The following is a 16,761-nucleotide window of genomic DNA, read 5'->3' as shown; positions in this document are numbered from 1 at the left end:
CTGTATCAAGGTTATATTGCCCACTCGTTGCAGGCTTTCTAGAGGTCATTTACCGCATGAAGCTGATGTGATGAAAGGCGCCGTTTAAAAGTCAATAAGTACAGTAATCCATAGGATTAGCGTTTGAACTCTTCGGGAATATCCTCGATCGGAATAGCATTGATAACAGTTGTAGCTGCCATGCATCGGTAGGTCAGCGATGTTGTGGCCGTGTGACTTTAAGCCTTGTCCTGATGCAGTTCAACACGATGAATGTCGTCATCATACGATATTGGTATTTCAACTGTGTAAAATGGAGATAAGACATGTTCTTGAGATTTTGTTGGTGGTGTCAGTTGCGGAAGAGACCGCTGAGCAGAACGTTTAATTACAACACTAACATAGCCATTGTTACGACACTGTTCTACTGTGCAAGAAATGCTAACGTTTGCATTTTAAAAATGACATACCCTTTCAAAAAGAGATTTTTTGACGGCATTTTGCTCACTACAAGATCTTCACTCTGTTACACAACAGCTGAAAGATCGATGCACGTGTGCGTACAATTTTGTTGCTCTTTGAAAAACCCAGTTTGACAGGTTTCGCTGTCTGCTAGTTGTTCAGATGAAAACGGATCAGCCTTTGTACGTAATCATTGTTCGCTATGTTCAATGTTCTGCAATGTTGCCACTTCAGAATACATTACAAAAAGCAAAATAATTATACAGTTGACATTAACATATTCCAATTAATTTTTTTAAATAATTGGCTGCGGCGGTAAGTTTGTTCGTTCTTATTTTTATCCTTGTCGATAGTATTCTACTTTCCTTTTAAGACTGCCAAGCTATGCTATGCATAAGTGTCGAAAGTGTTATAGAACGACTATGTCCGTCTGTCGTCAAGTATTAGAGTAAAAACTTTTTTTTTTCAATCGACTCAGCGTGCCAAGAATAGATTTCATCTCCGTTATTCCTCTATTTAAACCCGAAGTGGTTCAAATTAACCATTTCCAGTTTCAACATTCATCATCATAAGAACAAAATGGCAATATTTAATGAAAAGCTGTTTTCTGCAGTTGATTCAGGGCTTCAGGAGAACATACCATCACAACCATCAATATTGTAACAAAGCGGGAAGTTGTTGCAATTAATTACTACTTCCCTTTTAAATACTGATTTCCAAAGAGCAAAAACGCTAAAGAGCTATTGAAATACGATTTTTTGCAATCAATTCAGCTTCCAGGAATAGGTTCTCTCTATTCAAACCGGAAGTGCTTCAAATTAACTATTTCCACTTTCATTATTTATCGCCATAACAAAAACGGTAAGAGATAACGAGATGCAGTTATTTGCAATCGATCAGCGTTCTAAAAATAAGGTCTATCTTCTTCATTAATTTTCTATACAGACTGGAAGTGGTTCAATTTAACCATCTATCCTCATAGAAAAAATTAATAATGTATAGCGTCAAGCTGTTTACTGCAATCGATTCAGGGTCTCAAGAGAACGTACAATAAGCACTGTACCGCAACCGGAAGTGGTTGAAATTTACTACTATTACCAGTTTCAATTCTGACAAAAACAGTAAGAGAGACGTAGATTTTTTTTAATCGATGGTGTCTTAAAAATAAGTTCCGTCTCCTCCGTTAACCCTCTGTTCAGACCGGAAGTGGGATTAACCATTGTCAGTTTCAACTTTTATCACCATAGAACAACAATGGTAGTAGATAGCAACAAGCGGTTTCCTACAATCGATTCAAGGTCTCAAGAGAACATATTATTACAACCCGCAACATACTATCGAAATCGGAAATGGTTGAAATGTACTATTACTTCCGGTTTCAATATTGTTTTCCGTAGCGAAAAACTGTAAGAAATATCGAGATGAAGTTTTTTTTTCAGTCGATTTAACGCCCAAGAATAGGATCTATCTATCTCAATTCAAATTGAAACTACATCGTTTCAGTATTTACCACCATAGAATAGAAACGGTAATAGATAGCGATAAACATATTTCTGCAATCGATACAGTGTGTCAAAAACATATTTCGTCGCAATCTGCACCACTTTACAGACCCGGAAGTAATTTAAATTTACTAATACTTCCGGTTTTAAATCTGACTTTCATAAATCAAAAATTGGAAGAGATATCTAAAAACTGTTTTTGCAATCGATTCAGTGTTTCAAGCATAGGTTCTATCTTCTCTTTAACCCTCTATTCATACCAGAAGTGGTTCGAATTAACGATTTTCAGTTTCATCATTTATTGCCGTAGAATAAAAACAGTATAATGGATAGTGAGTGGGTTTAATAGCTTTTTGATTTGGATTCAAAGTTCGGAGATGCGTTTGCATAGTTTGGAAGTCTCCCGTAGTGTTATACTGTAAAACAAAATTCACTTGTTTTGTACTTTGCGACTGTCGGATATAGCTGCACGATGTATTGATATTACAGACAATGATTTGACAAATATATAAGTAACTGTAAATTTAATATCCCTGTATCATCTAGTTAGTATTGTTTAATACTTCCGTAAGTTGATTTCGAATCTCCAATTTATAATTTTATTGAAACGCAGGGTACCTCGAGGGGCTGGAGCTACAGTGGCATACTCTCTGTGCGAGGTATTGCAACAGATAGTACATACAAACGACTCAGAAGCTTGGATGGATATCTTTTTTTTTCTTACGTAATACTGTGCGTTCCATCAAAAACTGACAAAGTGAATAATTTAACATCATGTGTTAAAAAAAGAGTGCAATGTTGGTCTGATTCTCGCTGCGAAGCCCTTCTTAACTACAGTAAAAAAAATCCTTCAAAGCTCGACGACCAGCAAATTCCACTTTTAATATCAAGAGTGTCGAGAACAAATTAGTAGACGGTGATGTCCGCAGCGCAGTACGGTTTCTCATCTCAAATGATACTATAGCTTCTCCGAATGGAACTGTATTAGAAGCATTAGAAGAGAAACATCCGGCTCACAGCCACCCTTTTGAACCTCCTGATCTCATTGAGCCCAGTTTTGTAGCGCCTAGAGTATCAGCTGACGAGTTTACGAAGACAGTTAAATCCTTTCCCTCCAGGTCATCAGGAGGTATAGACAATCTCCGTCCTTCAATATTAGACCTCCTACTACCCCAAGACTGCAAAGCTAAAGACCACCTGACTAACGCCATCTGTGATTTTCCACACCTGATTATTTCGGGTGATGTGCCCACGGAAATTAGACCTATTTTCTTTGGAGCATCACTAATAGTTTTGAGGAAGAAAAGTGGCGGCATTCGTCCCATCGCAGTAGGTAATGTGTGGAGGAGATTGTCAGCCAAAATCATTTGCCATAGAATTAGAGAACCTCTTAACACATTTTCTATCCCCACACCAACTGGGAGTTTGTGTCCCACATGGATCAGAAGCAGCAGTCCACGCTGCTCCTATGTACTTCTTTTCCACACCATCAGGAGAAAGTGTTTCTGAAGATAGACTTTAGAAACGCATTTAACGAGTTGAATCGTGATTCTATGCTCATACAGGTAAAAAACAGTTTTCCGTCAATTTATCGATACGTCCATCAGTCACTCGCAACCGAGCAGCTTATGCTTAGGAGACGAAATAATCCTCTCTCAGTGTGACGTACAACAAGGCGACCATCTTGGCCCTGGTTTGTTCGCACGAACTTTACAATCCATCGTTAACAGTATCAATACGGAACTGAACATATGGTATTTGGATGACGGGACTGTAGCTGGAGACAAGGATACAGTACTAGAGACATTAGAAATGATCCGTAGACAGGCTAAGGAGATCGGATTGCAAATGAATTTCTCCGAATGTGAGGTCAGCTTTCTTGGAGTCTCCAATGTGCAGGCTAATAACCTCTTCAAGCTGTTTGACGAAGCCGCGCTTGGGATTCAAAGAATTTCGGCAGATAACATCAGCTTACTAGGAGCAGCATTATCTAATGAGGCAAGACGAACAATATTAAAAGACAAAATTTCTAAATTAGAATTCTTCTTTACACGTCTTTCCTTGATTTCAGCACACTCTGCCTTTTATCTACTACGCGCCTCATTGTCCATGCCAAGGCTGGTATACTTTCTTTGCTGTGCTCCATCTTGGCGGGATGCTGATCTTCTGGAATGCTATGACAATACCTTAAAAACCGGTCTAGAATCTATCCTGAATTGCTCATTCAACAATAGCTCTTGGTTGCAGGCGTCCCTCCCTGTTAACCACGGAGGTCTCGGCATTCGCCGCGCCATAGACCTGGCTATTTCATCCTTTCTGTCTTCATTCTATGCCGCTAAGCCATTGATCGAGACCATTCTCCAACAAGATCTTAGCCTTGTAATGGATTCGGATGTCAACGACATCATTTCTAAGTGGTCATTTATCGTAGGATCAGATCCCCCTGATCTTGATAAGAGAGGATTACAATCCTCTTGGGACGATCCCCTTATAAATCATCACTTTTCTTCTCTACTTCAGTCATCCAATAACCCAGAAGACAAGGCCAGACTCCTACCTACATCATCTCCTGAAGCAGGCGCTTGGCTCCATGCTATCCCATCACCTTCTTTATGATTTCATCTTCCAAATGAGTTTTTGAATTGCCAGTGCACTGCGTTTGGGAGCAGATGTTTGCGAGCAACACAGATGTCCTGCCTGTAGAAGTGTCGTAAACAAGAAGGGCCTTCACGGACTCTCCTGTGCCAATAGTGCGGGCAGACATTCCAGCGTCGACGTTATCATGAGGGCACTAATTTCAGCAGGCATTCCTTCTATACGCGAACCGTTGGGATGCAGTCGTGCAGACGGTAAGAGGCCAGATGGTATGACCCTAATACCGTGGAAGAAAGGAAAAGCACTTCTATGGGATTTTACTTGTTCCGATATCTTCGCCCCATCAAATCTACTTTCTTCTTCAGCACAAGCTGGCAACGTGGCTACTTGCCGTGAAACAGAAAAACGCAAGAAGTACAGCAATTTACTTGACAAATATCATTTTGTCACTGTAGCTATCGAATCAGGTAGTTCCTGGGGTCCCGAAGGTCTTAACTTTATTATTTGATAATTATATTTCGTACATTGTTGAGTTTCCTTGATAATTAATATGGAGAAGTGACATATAACTGAACGGTGCTAATAGAAGAACGAAAGTGTGGTATGACTTGCTGAAGCCGATGATTCTTTCATAAACAGATTATAGACTACACTATTAAAGCATTTATTAGTTAGTTAGTTAAAAAGAATGAAAATAATTTCTCTGAAGTTTTCCTTTTTGTATCTAAATATGTTGCGTTATTTCTTTTTCTCGAAATTTTCTGAATAATTTTTGCTTGTTTACATATTCAATCTCCTGCCTGTTGTCTTTTGTAGATTTGCTGTCAGCGTATCAGAAATGGTTGCCTGAATCTGCACATAACGAAGTGGCTCTTATTTGGCCTCCATTATAACGTCTACTTGTAGTAGTGGCCTGTATTTATGCTAAATGTAAATATTACAGATATCGTGTGTAACTCAGGGACAGAATTCCCAATTACGTGCAAGTATTCTGTTGTTATGTACAGAAAATTGTCTTTAATTTGTAAATTATTGCTTGATTTTATGTTTTTAATTAAAGTTTGAATAAACTCTTTCATAGAACACAATAGAGTGGTTTGTTCACTAACTACTTGAATTTTCTTGTGGATTACCATAAAACATTTTTGTAATTTTATTATACTTTACACGCGAGTGTTAACCGAGTTACCAGGGGGATAGTGATCCATCTGTCCAAAATTGATTTTAATGTAATATTTATCACTAAATCAGGTATGATGCAGAATTGACTGTTATTATGTAGAATATATTTTTGTGATATTCTAGGTGTAGTGTCTGTCGGTTTTAGTAGTAATATACATTGGAAAAAGTGCACTTCTATGAGAAGAAATAAGATCAAAACTAGTATTACCTATGCTTTTGTAATCAGTTGTTGACGGTGGTTACATCCGTTATCCTGTTTGAGCTTTTAAGCTAGAAATGGATTGAGGATTTGGTAAGACTTAGAAATACTTTAATACCTTACTTCTAAATGCCTTAATAAATGAAAGGTTTAAAAGATGAAGGTGTTATGTAAGAAATTAGCATTTCGAAGAAATTGCGCATGTCAAAGTAATTGAGATCAGAGTTTGTATGTATTAGTGGATGACTATACGTATTATAGGAGGGTATCAAACGAAACCCGCTCGGAGACTATATATATCCACTATCAGCAGATGTATTGTTACAAAACAGGAGAAACATACATACATAGTAACTGTATCATGGTATTTACAGTTTAGAAGTAGTCCACGTAGACATTCAGCCACTTGTCCTACTGTACCACTAGCCGACGAATTCTGTCCAGATAAAATCAGTCGGTTGTTGGGCGAAATTCTCATTGACTGTATCGTTAACTGCAGCATCGCTGTGGATTTTACGACCCTTTAGTACCTTTTTCAGTGGACCGAAAACGTGAAAATGACAGGATGGCAGGGCTGATCTGTACGGTACGTGACGTAGCATCTCCTATTTGGACCATAGGAACAAGTTCCGCACCTGCCCGGCAACATAAGAACAGACGCTATCGTGTAATACATTTGCGTTTTATGACCTCCAGAAGATGATAAACATAGCACACTAGTGTGTGTCATTGATGGACTTTGCTGGGGCTTGAAATAGAGCAATAATGGTCCTCTTCAGTGAAAAAACGTGGACACTATGACTTTGCCAGCTGATACCTGGAACTAGAGCTTCTTCGGACATGCTGACGACGGGTGTTTCCATTGAACACTGACGGATTTGGAACTCAGTTCAGATTGGTGGTACCATGATTTATTAGTTGCCACGGTCTACAAAAGGAAGTCACCCCCTCTATGTGGTAACACATCAAATATTGGATAGACGCGTCTCTTGTGTCTACTTTTGTGTCTTCGTAAGCATCTGTGACATCCACTATGCACACAGTGTATGGTATTCCAAGTCCTTATATATTGTACTGTTCCATAGCACACACTCAGTTTCGTGGCTATAGCTCGAATACTCTATTGTTGCGAATACTCATTCACCACAGTATGGTTGTGACCTGTGACACCAACGTGCACCTGGCTGGGACGGAGATCGCTTATTGTTGTTCGATCTGTGCAGAACGTTCGTGCCCATCCCTGGAACATGTCCATCTTCGATACACACCCTCTCCATGGACGTCCTTTATCCGACGGAACAGCTCAGCTGATTGACCTGGATGACTGCTCCTTGATCCGACTTGGACAGATTTGGGATATTGAATGCTGTGGTTCAAACCCTATTTCTTTCTTTCTCTCTCTCTCTCTCTCTTACAACAAAATATAACAGGGAAAACCGTCTCCAAATATGATGTTTTCAATCTAAAATGAAGGATGTTTTTTAAAATCAAACGAGCCGTCTGGGTGGTACACTCTTTATACGCTCAATGTTAAATGGAAATGCAAGTTTGCCATTTACCTGGACCCACAGCATAAATGAATGAAGTTACTCTTTTACGCTACCATGTAGATGGCCAGCTCCCATTTCAAACAGTAATATAAAAAACGTTTCACAATGATAACTACACTAATGAATAAATATACATACCCCTACATCAATACAATCCTATGTCAGCAACTGTTCCTATCATGAATGCCAAATGAGTTTCATTTGATCGCTCATTATACAAATTTCTCTCTCTTCATCCGTACGAGGAATCTCTTAAATGAGATGATGTGTAGCAAAGATAACACATAATACTTGCACCCTTAATCCCTTCAAAATCCTCTATACTTTTCTGCCATTTCCTCCTTTTCTTCCATGACATGGACATGTGATGTTGGCCACGTTTTGGTAGTATCTAATATTATTACAGAAATACCTTGCATAACACGGCCTTGAACACTGGTCTTTCCCTAACACGGATTTCATTATTACCCACATTTACGAATTGGCAATAAAAATAATCAAATAGAAACAGTAAATAGTACGTATACATGTATAGATGGAAATATTGTAGCAGTCGAGTCGAAAGTTGGCTTGTGTGTGAAGATATTAATAACAGTTAAAGAGTGGTCTCAGTGGTAGAGCGCTCACCTCTGGTGTAAGGGTCCCTTGTTCGATCCCAGACTGCAAGAGTTTGTGGTGGACAATATTGTGTTCGTGGATGTTCTCTGGATTATAGTCTTCCCACATTTTCATTTCGTCTTTTCCTTTCATAATCATTCATTTTCACCGAATTCGTGTGCGTAATCGTCCGACGCAAAACAAAGATTTCATTTATCAGCTCAGCTGTTCGGTAATATTTATCACACCTTCTAGAACAAAATCAATTCAGAAATCAATCTTAAAAAATTGTAGAAAGATACTTTCCTCCGGAAAGCTTGTACTTCTATTTGAGCACCTTTTTGTCTCGGCGTTCGATTTTTGTTAACATCAGTGGACTCAAACTGACTCCATTTTGCCTTATGTTAATCTACGTGAGGGCAGATGCTAAAAACCATATCATATAAGATAGTTATTCAAGTAATGGGGACATTCATGTACTGCGACTGTCTTGTTTTAGTAGTATGTTGTGTGATAAGCGGTATAATGTGAATTTGTGTGTGCAATAGGTCAGACGGTGATGCAAATTAGGAAGCCTACCCGATCTTCAGAGGGCAAATCCTATGCAGTTCATTGGACCAAATGTATTCGATGTGTCAAGAGCAACAGTGATCAAGAGGGTGGGTGGTTGCATAGAGAATTCTTGACATTACAAGAAATGACGAATAGTGGACGGAAACCAAACCTGAGAAAGAGGACTCGCCGAACATTGGAAAGGATTGTCACAAAGAACCGTAAAGCTGGTTCGTAAAGCTGACTGCAGCATTTAACATGTGGAACAATCTGTTCCGGCAATCAAGTCCCACAAAAGCTGCATAACCTTAACATTTGTGGTCAGGTTGCGGTTTTGAAACCTCTGATCATCAGGGTAGCGTGAAAAGATGTGTTCAGAATAAAAAAAACATGGACTGATGAGTCGTATTTCATCTTGTTTACAACAGGCCGGACTTATTGGCAAACGCCTAAATCCAACGTATTCTCCGGACTGCCTGCTTTCTACTATTAAAAATGACGGCGGCTGTGTGCTGGTGGAGTGAAATTGCATGGTATTGCTCGTATTATTGCTTGCAAAGTGCAAATTGTAATGATTACGCGAATATTTTGGATGTCTAATAATGAGAGTCTTTCAAATTGACAATCAGATGTGCTTCAACACATCCCTACGCGTGGTTGGGGAGCCCTTGCCCGCTTAATTCCTCATGTGCAACAATATTGAACATTTGTGGTCAGCTTTAGAGCAGCGAATCTAGCTTGGATTCCTCTGCCAATTGTTGGAAGATAGTTGGGCACAAAGTGTTCATAAATACGTTACTTGCCGTTACCAAGGAAAATGAGCAGTAGCATGTGTAAATAGATTGAGATATGAGATAGTTTGATGTTATATGGATTATAATTAGGATGATCAGAAAGATTATAAAGATATGAAGAAAGAATGTGTCAGATTATGATTTAAGATAAGTATGTGTGTTCATAAAAGATTATATGTATAATAGAATAATAGGTGATATAGGAAAAGATTAAGAATAAAGAGATATATGAAGATATTGTGTTTGCATGAGTAACAGGAGTTCTGGCTTGGTAGTGGGCACACACTTTGTGGAATACGATTTTCAATCTAACTAAGTGGGCAGAGATCAAGTTTAAACAATCCAAAAATCTTTTTAAAGTTATTCTCTAACATTGGCGCAGTCGTTTTTGAAAGAATCTACGTGATAAAATGTCGTCATTACCTAGTTTTCCACCTTTCAACAGTGAAACAGATAAGCTACAATCATACTTGGAAAGATTTGAGCATTTGTGTGTTGCTGTACAAATCCCAGAAGAAAGAAAAGTGTCAACTTTATTTACAGTAATTGGTTCTGAGACATACGAACAGATATGCAATATATGTTGGCCAGCTTCACCGGCTGAAAAATCATATGAGGAAATCAAATCTGCGATGAAATCATATTATGCATCCAATGTCAATATTATTTCCGAGAGGTATCAGTTTCACTCAATGAAGCAGAAACAATACCAATCAATCTCAAGCTTTGTCTTGGATCTTAAAAGACAGTCTTCTTATTGTGGTTATACTTGTTGCTTAGATGAAAATCTTCGCGATCAGTTTGTTTTCGGTGTTGCAGATGAGGCAATTAGACGCAAGCTATTAAACACGAAGGAATTGACCTTCCAAAAAGCAACAGAAATAGCCTTGACAATGGAAAGCACGGAACATCAGTTGCGACTATACAAATCTAGTACTGAGGGTGTTTTAAATACGGTGCGTAGTGCAAGGAAGCACTTTTCTAAACGGAATGACAAACAGTTATCTAGTTCTAGCTCCATATCACCGGCATCGTCACCAAAGTCACCTTTTCGATGTAATTATTGCAAGTTGCAACATAGAAAAGGAGCATGTCCTGCTTGGGGCAAGCAATGCTTAAAATGTGGTCGTAAAAATCATTTTGCGTTGGCATGTAAATATGATACGTTTCAACCGCAGGAAAATACCATCACTACATCGGAACAGGAAGATCTCCTAACAATGAAAAACCAACTGCAGTTAGATCATATATTTGGTGAAACTGAACCGGAACCGTCTCGCTCGGAGGAGGAGTCACAGTATGGCATGGCAGATATAATATTTTTCGATCAAGATGAACAAGATGATAATAAGCGCAAGGGAAAAGGGAGAGAAGTGACTAAAGAGTCAAATGAGGAAATGCAGCAATCCTTTATGTCGGTTCAGCAGGAAGAAAAACTGAGTAATTACCAGTCATTGGGCTTTGTGGAGAGTAATACTGGAAGCACTTCCAAGCGATTAAAGCAAGTTTGGGCCAAGTGGAGATTTAATCGAAAGGGATCACGAGAACGAAGCAAGGATAATGATAGAAGTAAGTTGAAGTCTGATTCGAGTGAAGCGGCAAGGAACACCCTGGATCAATGGCAAGAGAATGATGACCTTATCGTACGGCTGATGGAGAAGCAGCAGAGAATGCAGGAACAAATAGATTTCTTGATGGCCAAATGGTACGAGAGGCAAAGAAGCAGAATATCTGGGAGATGGCATGGAAAAGAATCATCTTCATCAGATACTTAGATTGGGTGTGAAGTATTGCAAAGTTTTGTTTATGTTAGAAAGTCCGAATTTTGTAAAGGGGGGAGAATGTTGGAAGATAGTTGGGCACAAAGTGTTCATAAATACGTTACTTGCCGTTACCAAGGAAAATGAGCAGTAGCATGTGTAAATAGATTGAGATATGAGATAGTTTGATGTTATATGGATTATAATTAGGATGATCAGAAAGATTATAAAGATATGAAGAAAGAATGTGTCAGATTATGATTTAAGATAAGTATGTGTGTTCATAAAAGATTATATGTATAATAGAATAATAGGTGATATAGGAAAAGATTAAGAATAAAGAGATATATGAAGATATTGTGTTTGCATGAGTAACAGGAGTTCTGGCTTGGTAGTGGGCACACACTTTGTGGAATACGATTTTCAATCTAACTAAGTGGGCAGAGATCAAGTTTAAACAATCCAAAAATCTTTTTAAAGTTATTCTCTAACACCAATATTGCTGATGCACTGAACGAAGCACTATGAATAGTGCTGCACTATCCGTTTAGAAAAGATTTACTCGGAAATGTCTCAGTTCCACCAAGAATTAATATCTGTACTATTAGCCAAAGGTGATCCAAAATACTACTTAATCAGATAACTTGCATTTTGATAATGGTATTTCAATTACATTTAACTCAATCACCTCCATGTTCCCCGAAATCAGATAATATGCATGAAACTTCTTGGATGTTTCAAAAGATACGTTCGTATTTATTGCGTAATTTGTGTTTGAGATTGAGATGCGTTCACTATCAGAAGAAGAAAACTTCTGGGAATAGATTTCCTCAACATTCTCTAGTTTCTGTAAACATTCTCATTCCGCCAACTTCATCATTCACTTTCATTAATCTTGCGTCTCCTAGTCTAGGGGTATAATCGTAGGACACAGAAGTATACTTATTATTCATTTACTTATAGTATGATGTGGGTGCAAAACCATGCTATAAGGCTTCACGTCCCTAAGTAGCAAAGCGAGAAGACCACATTCATGTTGTATCTGAACACGTTTAAATCACTCACTGTAAAGCTTTAGTTGATTACAGACTTGCGTTTGCATTAAGGGACTTACAGTGACGTAAAGCGAATATTGGCTTAAGTTCACACTTGAATCTGTAATTGAAATTTCTTTCGCTACAGGATTTGCATCGGTTCATGTAATAATATGCATTGAACCTTCAGAAAAAAATTGTAATTAGAATTAGCAGATGGGCCAGTCAAGTGACAGTCCTAACACAGGAATGGCTGTTGATGTTTTGGAAGGAAAACCTTAAAAATGCAAGTAACCATCTGACATCTTAAAATTATTTTTTTTTTTTAATAATTGTAGGAAGGTTGACATGTGATATAATTTTAATGGGATTTTTTTTCTTCGAAGGAGTACAATGTGCTGATCGTTCTTTCCTATCACTAATCATTCATTAATTATGACCCGTTTTTTCTCCTCATAATCAACGCTTGAAACAATTTACTTGTGGAATAGTAGCGTGTGCCACTTGCTTTTTTCCAATCTGCATGCACTGCTAGCAATGTCTCTGAATGCACGGAAGCATACTCAAATTACACACTTCTGAACTTCTATATATAGGGCCAGCTCAAGGCCATGGTGTACACTAAAGATTCCGAAATAAAATATTTCAGTTTAACGTCCCACGTTTATGCCCTTTAGATACGGAAGACGATAATTCAGGCAAGTGAATGATGGAAGAATTGGTGGAATGAGGTGGGAGTACCCCGGGCACGATGTTTTCTACCAGAAACTTACGTGAGCGGGGATCGAACCAGGAACCCCATGTACCAGAGGTAAGCTCTACCACTGAGCCACAGTGGCCCCGTAAAGATTCAGAGTTCACAGCATTTGGAACAGAGAATTGAGGATGCCTGTATTATTGCCGTGCGTCCATTCATTAGCTGCGCACTGCACAAGGTGGTCATTTTGAGTGTGTGTTGTGAGGGGAAAACTGCCATAATTAGTGAACAGTTAGTGATATATGTTGCATACATAGTGTCCATAAAAGTCTGAACCAGGCAATTTTCTCAAACAGTTCAGAATTGGAGACTACTTCTAAGAGAGCACATACACGGTGAGGGCCCATTGTTTGGATTGCCCAGGATAAATGAATGACACCTGGGGCAGAGATCAAAACAAAAATTTCAAATTGAAAGGCATGTCAAATTGGATGGGATTCGAAATCTCGTGAGAAACTGTGACTGGTAGCTTTCATCCCATATCGACACATAAAAGAGGCTACGAATGGTGACAGGCTGAACTACAAGTTCAATTTGTCACTACTTAACATGCCACCATTTTTCCACATCGTGTCCGAGCATTTTTCAAAATTCCCGTTTTAAGGACATTTTGTATATTATTGGCTACATTGTGATCGCATCAGCTTGAAATTAATTTTGAGACACTGTAGTTAGTACTAGTGAAGTACGCAAGGTGGTTATAAATGCTCTTACGCAAATATTATGGAGAAATGAATATTCACTACACAGATTTATACAAACACCTAATATAAGAACTTGGGAGTTTGAAACCCTACTTGACAAATTTGTGTGTACACCACTTTTGTACCCACCTCAAGCTGGGTTTTTACGTTGAAAGGAATAGGGGTGTTCGAGATTTATGCGAGAAATAGAGTATCCCACGTCCTATTACATTTCCATTGAAATGCGTATCCTACGGTCCGGAAGGAGAATATATATTTTCCCGAGATTTACTCTTACCATGCTAAAGATTGGAAGTTTAGCTAGTATAAAGTAAAGGCATTTATATAAACTATTTCCTCATTCCCTGGAAAGTGATTTTCTTTGTAGAAGCATATCAAAAGAAACAGTACTCTGGCCGAAGTTAGTTCACGGTAATGAATGCCGCATCCGCAATATTCGCTCTTTTCTTATTCCAACAATAATTCTAAATCATTAATTTGATTCTTCTGCCCTTTAGGATATAATTATCTATCTATTAATATGCTACGATAGCAATTAAAAGCGACGGAGCTCCAACCTATAACTTTAACTTTGAAATCTTTCATTTACGGTTGTGTGAGATTTCACGTTTAACAGAGACAAACATAACATTTTGAGTATGTGTACTTTAAATAAATTAGTTAAATACATCATTTTCACAAAGTTTGTTTTAAAATTATTAATCAAAGCCTTTGTATTTTAATAAGCCTTCTCTAAAATCAATGCACGTGAATTGTGCTACCATCTTCCGAGTTCTTTTACACTATATGTTTGTGATCATTCCTTTCGACAATGAGATCTCGGAAACTACAGGCTCTATAGAGCGTCCCACTCTTAGATTGCAGTACAGAGTAAATGGAGCGCGCTGTTGCCACATTTCTTCCGCCGTATGTTTTCTTTCGAAGAAAGAACAAGAAAGACAGAAAGAGTGATGAGTCTGTAAATAAATCCTTCTTAAATTCATATATTTTCAAAAGCTATTCCAATCGCGCAAATTCATTTAGAACGGCGAATTGGAGGGTACGAAATAACAGTCTAACAATTGTGTTAGAAGGTTTTTTTTTTTTTTTTTTTTTTATGATGGTTTATAAATCGTTGCAATAAAATTTTGATGGAAGCAATACGAAATCGAGAGAACATGAAACGAATAGAAAACATATGTTTGAAATAAATGGCAGGCTAAACAGTTCTAAATACAAATTTCCTGCACCGATTGTGCGGCAAACTAATGAATAGCAATGGGTAAGATACTGCTACTGAAGTTGGATAAGAGTGAAAACTGGAGTAGGGTGATAGTGATGAGAAAATGTGACGTACGAGAACGCTCATTAGTCTGTGTACGCAAAAAATTCGCTAATCCAATTCAGTTTGTCAAACAAGTTACATCATAAAGTATATTGTGAAGGCGGCTTCTTCCCACTTCCGATGTTTAAGACTGTATCATGAAGGACGTGCTAGAGGGTATGCTGGCAGGAAAAAGAGGGAGGGGACGAAAAGACTACAATTACTGGACGATATCAAAATAGAAAAATCATGCGTGAAGACGAAGTTAACCGAAGACCGTGGATCATAGAAGCTTCTGAGTTGCAGCAAGTGGTCTGCCAATAAAATATGATGATGATGATGACGACAAATGCAATGATGAATAGGAACTGAACCTCCCTAGTTTCTATACTCACTTCTGACACACAATATCAGTCTGGAAACAGAAGAAAAATGAAAATAAACCCCATTATATCCGTTCTAAACAAACGCGCAAGTTGTAACTTTAAATCACGTATAGTGACAGCCAAGATACAAATCATTGGGCGAGGAAACAAAACCAAACAGAATTATCAAACCCTGCTTCCTAAAGAAGCATGGGGGGAGAGAATAAAGAGGCCTTTCATTCTGCTTTGTGAGCTCATAATGTTATTTGTTATGAACGCTTTTGTCATTTTCATCTGTGTATTCAAAGTAAATAAGAGAAGTGGAATTGCAAACGAAACCAACTTTTTATTGTCAAAATTGTAGTAAGTAGTGGAACGTAAGATTGAGTGGAGTTGACGCAATGTTTATCGTAGGTGAGGTCCAGGATTCGATTTTGCGAATATGCTTCCGTTAAGCAGTAGATTCGTGCTCGCATACCGTCAACAGTAAACACTCATCGTTATAGCACAATACTCTACATCAGTAACTTTAAAACAAACATTATAAGGAAAATATCATCGCCAAGATTTATCACTGCTTTTCTTCTGGTCAAATGCGCGCGCTTTGGAAAGTTGATGCTTAACACTAAAAGTCATAAAATCTAAATGAAGAAAGATATTGGCCTGCGAATTGTTTTAAAAATAATTTCAATCTTTTCTCAATATTTTTCTCGCTTTGCACCCCCATCTAACCTGAAAAATAAAGTTTCTCACTAGTCAACTTTTTAGATATTGCATTGCAATAGTATATGCATTTTCTCTTACATTTTATTTTAAAATTCAAAGCTTTTTTTGAATGCAAACTTTTCCAACATTGGCACCAAATATGGTGTTAATAGCTGTATAAGTTTCAACGTTGTATCTCTTCGAGTTGCGAACTTATGACGTGATATATTTAACGCGACGTTAGAATTTGCCATTAGCAAGATTTCACTCTTTCAATTTCTTTCAATACTTGAAAATTCTTCTCGATGTGAGAAAAACAGATTATTTGATAGAGAATACAATGTTCTACAATAATTTATTCATACCTAGTAAAATAAACTATTTCTAAACTTCAGGCTAAGTTTGGCAACAATGGGCATAAGGAAAAGCATTACCATTTACTCCTGTACTGCAATCTAAGGGTGGGACGCTCTATAGAAGATGACGTTTTCACCGATTGCAAATTTCATGTAGACTGTCCAGTTTCAATTGAATATTTAAAAAAACATGGCCACTATTTCTTTATTAAATTTTTTACGGGTACATTGGAAGTGTTGAAATAATAATAAAAAAAAAAAGCATCACATCCTACGCATTACACATTCCAACACCACATTGTTATATATAGGGGTTGTATATGTCTCGGGCGTTTGTTTCATGGCCAAATAATAATGGAAAAGGG

The 16,761-nt window shown here is 37.9% G+C and overlaps 1 protein-coding gene across 1 annotated transcript in view; it reads left to right on the top strand.

Moving 5' to 3' along the window:
• The window catches only part of kz (putative ATP-dependent RNA helicase kurz), a 92,775-nt gene extending 87,131 nt beyond the window's left edge, over positions 1-5,644 (top strand). Inside the window, exon 18 of the mRNA XM_081745607.1 lies at positions 5,355-5,644. Coding sequence (XP_081601733.1) covers positions 5,355-5,431 — 77 coding nt within the window. The 3' untranslated portion in view covers positions 5,432-5,644. The remainder of the gene's footprint in view (positions 1-5,354) is intronic.
• Positions 5,645-16,761: the final 11,117 nt, after the last annotated feature.

Source organism: Thermobia domestica, chromosome 2, assembly GCF_964235325.1.
Source record: "Thermobia domestica chromosome 2, izTheDome1.hap1.1, whole genome shotgun sequence".
NCBI lineage: Eukaryota > Metazoa > Arthropoda > Insecta > Zygentoma > Lepismatidae > Thermobia > Thermobia domestica.
This window is presented reverse-complemented; position numbering and strand designations above follow the sequence as displayed.